This window comes from Merops nubicus, unplaced genomic scaffold, assembly GCF_000691845.1.
Source record: "Merops nubicus isolate BGI_N331 unplaced genomic scaffold, ASM69184v1 scaffold46699, whole genome shotgun sequence".
NCBI lineage: Eukaryota > Metazoa > Chordata > Aves > Coraciiformes > Meropidae > Merops > Merops nubicus.
Window position 1 is genome coordinate 6,999 of NW_008631185.1, and position 7,248 is coordinate 14,246.

Sequence of the window (7,248 nt, forward strand, 5' to 3'; positions counted from 1 at the left end):
CTGCCGTTGCTGGGTCATGTTAAGAGTTGCTGGGGTGGCCCAGCTGATGGTGGGAGACTGCATTATTGCCATGGTGGTGTCGGGGCGTACTCCTCTGGTCAGGGAACTTGTTTGGCCCAGTAAGGCCACTGATGCTTCTCTCTTCGAGAGATGCTCTTAGGGGAGATTTTTCCATTGAGGAAGCAGAAAGCTTTGAGCTGGCATCCCTCCATTTTCTATTCCCTTTCCTCTGCAGTTGGAAGAGGTGTTGAGCTCTGACAGCCTCCTTGCATCAGTGATCTGTGGGCAGGAGGCATACACGCTGCAACCCCAGCTGGCAACTACAAATCTCTGCTCTTAAATGGCAGCTAAATCAGCTTTCTTTGCTGCTGGGAGTGTGGGGCTGTTGGAGGTCAGCAGTGATTCTAGCCTTGTCTCCTGTCCACGTGTGCTACCTGCACTGGTTGCCAGTGCTCTGTGCCACAAAAGCAGAGACACGTGCCCTGCCAGCTGCTAAAGGGAGGGGGAAAGACAAAGGGTAAGGGTTTAGGGTAGGCAACCAGTTGGATGCTGTCTCTGGCTGCTTGAAGGAGGCTGTGACACTTGTGCCTGGTTGTGGCTCTCTGAAACAGCTCTGAAGTGCTTGGGTTTTCTCTTTGTCTCTGTGTAGGGCTGCAGGAGCAGGACTATGTCCACCATGGTGTACCCAAGGGAGGAGAAACTGGACAAGCTGAGCCAAGAGGAAATAATTTCCAACACCAAGCTGGTGATGCAAGGGCTAGAGGCACTCAAGAATGAACACAACTCCATCCTGCATAGCTTGCTGGAGACCATCAAGTGCCTGAAGAAAGATGAAGAAGCCAATCTCGTGCATGAGAAATCCAACCTGCTCCGCAAATCAGTGGAGATGATCGAACTGGGACTTGGAGAAGCACAGGTGAGAGTGCTGGGTGACCCTTTAGGTGTTCCCCAGGCCTGAAAGGGGAAGGCAGGCATGTGGGGGAGATAAGATTGTGGTACTTACTGCTTGGGGCTCTTGCCAAGGTGATGATGGCGTTGTCCAACCATCTGAACGCTGTGGAGTCGGAGAAGCAGAAGCTGCGGGCTCAGGTGCGGAGGCTGTGCCAGGAGAACCAGTGGCTGCGCGACGAGCTCGCCAACACCCAGCAGAAGCTGCAGCGCAGTGAGCAAACCGTGGCCCAGCTGGAGGAGGAGAAGAAACACCTGGAGTTCATGAACCAGCTGAAGAAGTATGATGAGGATGTCTCACCTTCGGTATGCCCTGCTCTTGCTAAGCAGTTGCCTTTGGGGGTGAGGGAGTTTGCACTGGCAGGATGACCTAGGTGTGATAGCTTTGGAGCGGGGAATATGGTGGCAGAGACTACAGAAGTGGAGGGCGTTGGTGGGCCGAAGCAGGGAGGAGAATTTGGCAGTTGACTCAGCCCAGGCTGCTGCTGTCTCCTCTGAGAATCACCAGTATTATAATTCCCATCCTCTCAGGAGGAGAAGGAGGGCGACTCCACCAAGGACTCTCTCGACGATCTGTTCCCGAATGAGGAGGAGGAGCACGGCCCTGGACGTAAGTGTCTTGCTCATGCGTGGCTGCTGGCTGCCTCTGTTGAAGCCTGCTGTGCCAACTGTGCCCGTGTCTCCCCCTCTGTGCCCGCAGTGCCCCACCAGCACAGCAGTGCCGTGGCAGCTGCCCAGCAGGGAGGCTACGAGATTCCCGCTCGCTTGCGCACCCTCCACAACCTTGTCATCCAGTACGCCTCCCAGGGGCGCTACGAGGTGGCCGTGCCCCTCTGCAAGCAGGCACTGGAGGACCTGGAGAAGACATCGGGCCACGATCACCCTGATGTGGCCACCATGCTCAACATCCTGGCGCTGGTGTACAGGTGAGTGGCGGGGAGCGTAGATCTGGGCCAGGAGAGCGTTCTGCTGCTCGGGTTTACCAGGACAGCATAGTCAGGTGACAGAGAGCTCCCCCAGCTGACAGTGGTTTGCCTTCTAAAAAGATCTTGGCACAGGTAAGCTGTTTAGACCACCAAACACCCTGGTTGAGCTAGGAACTGGCTAACGTAGGGAGGAGTGAAGAAATTCGGAAGTGTGGGGGCTGGATCTGTGGAAAGGAGGGCTGTTTGCAGTTCTGCTTGCTGTGGGTCATAGTGTCCAAATCCTGAATAACTGGTTGACTTTGCACTGCAGGGATCAGAACAAATATAAAGAGGCAGCACACCTCTTGAATGATGCTCTCTCCATCCGTGAGAAGACTCTGGGCAAAGACCACCCAGCAGTAAGTGTCTCCCTTCTTTCAGTCATTTCCCTTAACCTGTGGGTGCCACTGGGGCTAGAACGTTGCCCTTGGGGTGTGTCTGCAGCCAGACTACCAAGCACATTAGTGTGCTCTGTGGTAAGAGGGGTGCTGTTCACATGGTGTGGGGCTCTGCTTTGCTTCAGTATTTCACACTTTTGTTCACTGTGGCCTGCCAGGAGTTGGCTTTTCCTGGATCCTGCAGTGTAGGCAGAGTAGCCTTCTGCCTTGACCTTCTTTCTCTTCAGAAGCATCTGTGCTGCAGGCATGAAGGAAATGGGACAATCGCTGTCACTGCTGCTTGCACTCCTTGCTTGATCCTTCCAGATTGTGCTTTGTTTCATGGAGAAGCTTATGTCTCTACAGGTGGCAGCAACTTTGAACAACCTGGCTGTTCTCTATGGCAAAAGAGGGAAGTACAAAGAGGCAGAGCCACTGTGTAAACGAGCCCTGGAGATCCGTGAGAAGGTACTGATCTCTCACACTCTCCTTCCTTCCAGTTTTCCCTAAGGGTTTCCCCTGAGATCCACAACCTACCTAGGCTCTTTTGTTGCTGATTCTGCCACCACCTTTCCTGTCTCTCCAGTGTTTGGAGCCTTAGAGAGGCCCGTCAGGTGGAAGCTGGAATTTCTCTGCTTCACCTCCCTAGTCCCTGGCTCTTGTCCTGACATAGGCATGTCCTGGAGGGTCTACAGTGTTGTCTAACTCCAGGAGTCCACTGCAGTTTTCAAGTGCTGACTTCTTGTGGCTTCTCTTCTTTTGTTATCCAGGTCCTAGGCAAAGACCATCCTGATGTGGCCAAGCAGCTGAACAATCTAGCCCTGCTGTGCCAGAACCAGGGCAAGTATGACGAGGTGGAGTACTACTACTGCCGGGCCCTGGAGATCTATGAGAGCTGCCTGGGTCCTGATGACCCAAATGTGGCCAAGACCAAGAACAACCTGGTGAGACCCTGGGGAGAGGCTGTGTAGGGATGGGGAATGGTGCCATGGGAAGGTGAACATCGCCTGGTGCTTGGAAGATCTAGAGAGAGCACTGAAAGTGGGGGTATGGCAGAGTTAATCTGTGTTGCCCAGTGGGGCTGGAGCTGTTCTCTTGTTTGCAGGCCTCCTGTTACCTGAAGCAAGGCAAATACAAAGATGCGGAGGTGCTGTATAAGGAGATCCTTACCCGTGCTCATGTGAAGGAGTTTGGCTCTGTCGATGGTTTGTACAGCAGAAGCTGTTTGGGCTGGGGAAGGGTGAGCAGTTTGGTCTCCTGGCCCTCAGCCTAAGCTTGGCTGGTTCTGGTATCCCCCTGGCAGAGGGCTGGGGTGCCTTGCAGGGCCCCTGTTTTGGGCAGCCCTTGAGACACTGCCGTTCTAGTGCGTTAAGCTGCGCTGCCCCTCTTGGGATGGGTCTTGAAGAGCTCTCTGTCAGCCTGTGCTGGGTTGGGAACAGTAAGTGGCACAATCATTCCCAGGCATAGGCTGAAGTTCCTCCTGTACACCTGGCACAGGTATTCCCTCTTGGGAGGACTTGTTCCTGCCTGCCCCTGTCTTGCCCTTGCAATGTTGGTTGTCTTTCTTGGGGCTCTAGCCCAGGGGGATCTGGAAGCTGTGTCACTTCCCTCTGGTGAGCTGCTGGCTCTGGGGACAGTGCTGGGCTGTGCAGGAGGCAGAATCCTGGTGGAAGTGGCAGAGCTATCTTGTATTCTTCCCCACACAGATGAACACAAGCCAATCTGGATGCATGCAGAGGAGAGAGAGGAGATGAGCAAGGTGAGTCTGCACTGCAGTGCTGCCTGTTGATAGCAGCAAGAGCCCTGGGGAAGGGAAGGAATCCAGGGGATTTGATCCTCTGTTATCACAGCCAGACCTTCCTTTCTGCAGTCTGAAGGGCTGCCATGGCCACAGGAGTTATCTAAAGAGTGGGGAGGAGCATGGCTGCTCCTTGGGGCAGCAGGAGGGGAAGGCCTGTCAGGGAGCTCAGCGCCTCTCCTGGTGCAGAGGGTTGCTCCACCTCTCAGCCATGGCTGCACGTGCTCTCTTTTTGTTCTAGTGATCCCTCTAGGGCACGCAGATGATGGAAGATGGTGCATGGCAGAGGGTTGTGCAGCAGGACCTTGGCACTCTATTCTGAAGAGCTGCTAGTACCCAGAGCACAACCTGCTTCTGAAGCAGGCCTAAGGCTGGCTGGGGAAAAATGGAGGTCAAGAAGAAACTGCTGCTGTCGCCTTGCTTAGGAAATGGAGCCAAATCTCCCTGGAAAGATCTCAGCACAGGGCGAGCCCAAGCTGTTCTGTGTCCTAGCTGGCCTCAGAGAGGATAGGCTTGACTTGTGCTTGCCTTGGGCTAGGCTGAGGCAAAGCTGTTGCTCCTTGTTGCCCAGACTCTGATCTGTGCTCAGCTGATAAATGCAGCAGAGTCCTGTCTCTGCTTTTCCCAAGCCTAAGACCTCACCTGCTTTTTGGCAGGCAGGTGAAGCAGCGGATGAAGGGCTCTGGTCTAGTCCTCTAGCTACAATAGGAGGAGACTCTTTCTACTTTGCCCTCAGAGCAGGCCCCATCCTTACATGGGCTTATGCAGCAGGCTGACAGGCTTGGCTTAGTGACTTTGCAGTCTCATCCTGTGAGTCCTAAGTATCAGGGCACTAGCAGCAGCCTCCCACCAGCAGGCAGATCCACCTTACACTGCTCTGGTTGCTGCCCTGTGAAGGCTCTGCTGCAAATGACACTTGCTGCAAACACCATCCTATGCAGGAGAAATCGAAGCTGCAGTAGAGACCAGCCTTCCTTTGCCCATTCTGGCATTAAGATGCTCCTGATGGTATCTTTGGAGATTTAACAGGTCAAAAGTGGATAGCCGTCATGTGAAGCTAAGCTCCAGGTGACATAAGCTTTGCCATGGGACAAGGGAACAGGCTTGGGGACCTGCAGTTGGAGTGAGATTGGGTTTACAGCCTGGGGCAAGGGCTGGGCCTGTTTCCCTGCCCATATGCCTCCTGTCCCCAGGGCAGCTGTGCCCATGCCCCATGGCACAGCGTGGTTGGCATGGCCTTCCTGGCCAGCTGGCAGTAACCACACACCTGCTTGTACTGCTGGCCCAGAGGCTGGGGCTACTGTGCTCTGTTTTTTGTGCTGTGTTTCCACATCTATTAAAAAGTGTCAAACCCCTCTTACAAAGCTTTTTATTTTTTTTCCCTTTCCTCTTTGCCTCTGCTCTCGATGGTAGCAGGGGGAGCCCAGCTCATGCCAGCAGGCAAGGCCTTGGGTGTAGCTGGCAGCCAGCCCTGGCCTGTGAGGCTTCTCCTGCCCCAGGGGATTTGAAACCTTCCCCCCCCTTGGGTTGAGCCAACCTTTTAGGGCTGCCTCTACACAAGCTTTAGAGGTGTTCTGAGCCCTGAGGCATACGTGGGCCATGTAGGCTCTGGTGCAAGGAAACCCACGTGTGCCTGTAGTTCTGGGAGACTCTAACATGTGGGGTGAAGATCTTAGAAGTGCTGTAGAATTAAGAAAAATGGTCTCTGTGAAGACAGTTTCTTTTGGGCTAGAGCCCTTGCTGGAAGGGAAACTCCTGCTGTGGAGAGGTGACCCCCTGCACCTGCTTGGTGAGAGCAGCCTGATGGGCTGAGCTGGGTGCTTCCTGCCCAGCCCACGTGTCCTGGGGGTGCAGAGCCAGGAGCGTGGCACATCCCCAGGTGCTTGCCAGGCCCCAGGGTGCACGGTGTGTGGGCAGGCAGCCCTGCTCCTGCAGCAGCAGCTCTTCCTGCGTGCAGCTGCCACAGTCCTCACCTGACCTGGGGTGACATTAGCTAGCAGCTTGTGCCCTGCAGAGTGGGTTGACATGTCCCTAGCTCTTTCTGCTTAAGCCTCAAGCTTTGTTCCATCCCCTGTTGCTCTGACCAGCAGCCTCTTGGCTTCTGGCTGTGGGGGGGCCAGCCAGCTTTGGGGTGCAAAGCCTGGGTATGGAGAGGAGATGCTTAGCTAGGCTGAGCTGCTGTGGGGCAAGTGTGACTGCAGCAGAAGGCTTGGATGGGACTGGCTGATTCCTCTGCTAGCCATGGCTAAAGGGTTTAGTGTCTGTGCTGCCTACCATGCTTATGGGTTTTTTGTGGGTTGGGTAACTTTTTTTAATCTCCCTTTTGGGTGCTGGGGTGGATGTGGGTTGGGGTGTCGTCCTCCGGAGTGCTATGAGGATGGGTTCTGTTGTCCCTGCTGCCTTTAGTGCCACAGAAAGGGCAAAGAGATGGGATTGTGCTCCTCGTTAAGGTGGGGACATAATTTCTTCTTGTGGTCCAAATCTCCTGCAGCAACCAGCCTTTCAGGTTTCCCTCCAGGAACCTGCTGGGCTTCATCGCTGCGTTTAACATTGTGTTTCCAAAGGCTGGGCTGGGGGGGTGAGCAGCCTGGGGCCTGCCCCTGGCACCCAGGGGGAGAGTACAAGGCAGAGAATGGCAGTAGGTGTGGGGCTGACAGCTCTGTCTCTCCTCGCCCCGTAGAGCAAGCACAGAGACAGCGCTCCCTACTCCGAGTACGGCGGCTGGTACAAGGCCTGTAAGGTCAGCAGGTAAGAGGCGGTTCCGGGGCAGCCCTGGGCTCTGGAGGGGGTGGCCGCGGGGCTCCTGCTCACGCTCCGTCTGTTGCTGCAGCCCGACTGTGAACACCACTCTGCGGAACCTGGGCGCGCTGTACCGGCGCCAGGGCAAGCTGGAGGCGGCCGAGACGCTGGAGGAGTGCGCGGTGCGCTCCCGGCGGCAGGTAACCGCGGGGGACACTCCCTGCCGGAGGGGGCGCTGGGGCTGCGGGGAGGGGCTGTCCTGGGCCTTGCAGGCTCTGACAGCCCCGGGTTACCTTCCCGTGGCTCACATGCAGCTGGGGCTGCGGTTCTGCAGGGGTAGATGTGTGGGGATGTGCACGTGTGCGTGGATGGAGCAGATGTCAGTGTAGGTATGTGGGCAAGAAGGTGTGGCTCCTGGAGG

General features: G+C 55.7%; 1 protein-coding gene across 1 annotated transcript in view; it reads left to right on the forward strand.

The window, feature by feature from the left end:
* Window positions 1–664: 664 nt before the first annotated feature.
* LOC103779849 (kinesin light chain 1-like) overlaps window positions 665–7,248 on the forward strand; it is a gene marked incomplete at its 3' end in the record, with an annotated part of 14,624 nt that continues 8,040 nt past the window's right edge. Inside the window, exons 1-11 of the mRNA XM_008947493.1 lie at window positions 665–916; window positions 1,024–1,254; window positions 1,480–1,558; window positions 1,649–1,874; window positions 2,185–2,272; window positions 2,657–2,758; window positions 3,061–3,234; window positions 3,396–3,495; window positions 3,997–4,049; window positions 6,769–6,836; window positions 6,919–7,027. Coding sequence (XP_008945741.1) covers window positions 668–916; window positions 1,024–1,254; window positions 1,480–1,558; window positions 1,649–1,874; window positions 2,185–2,272; window positions 2,657–2,758; window positions 3,061–3,234; window positions 3,396–3,495; window positions 3,997–4,049; window positions 6,769–6,836; window positions 6,919–7,027 — 1,479 coding nt within the window. The remainder of the gene's footprint in view (window positions 917–1,023; window positions 1,255–1,479; window positions 1,559–1,648; window positions 1,875–2,184; window positions 2,273–2,656; window positions 2,759–3,060; window positions 3,235–3,395; window positions 3,496–3,996; window positions 4,050–6,768; window positions 6,837–6,918; window positions 7,028–7,248) is intronic.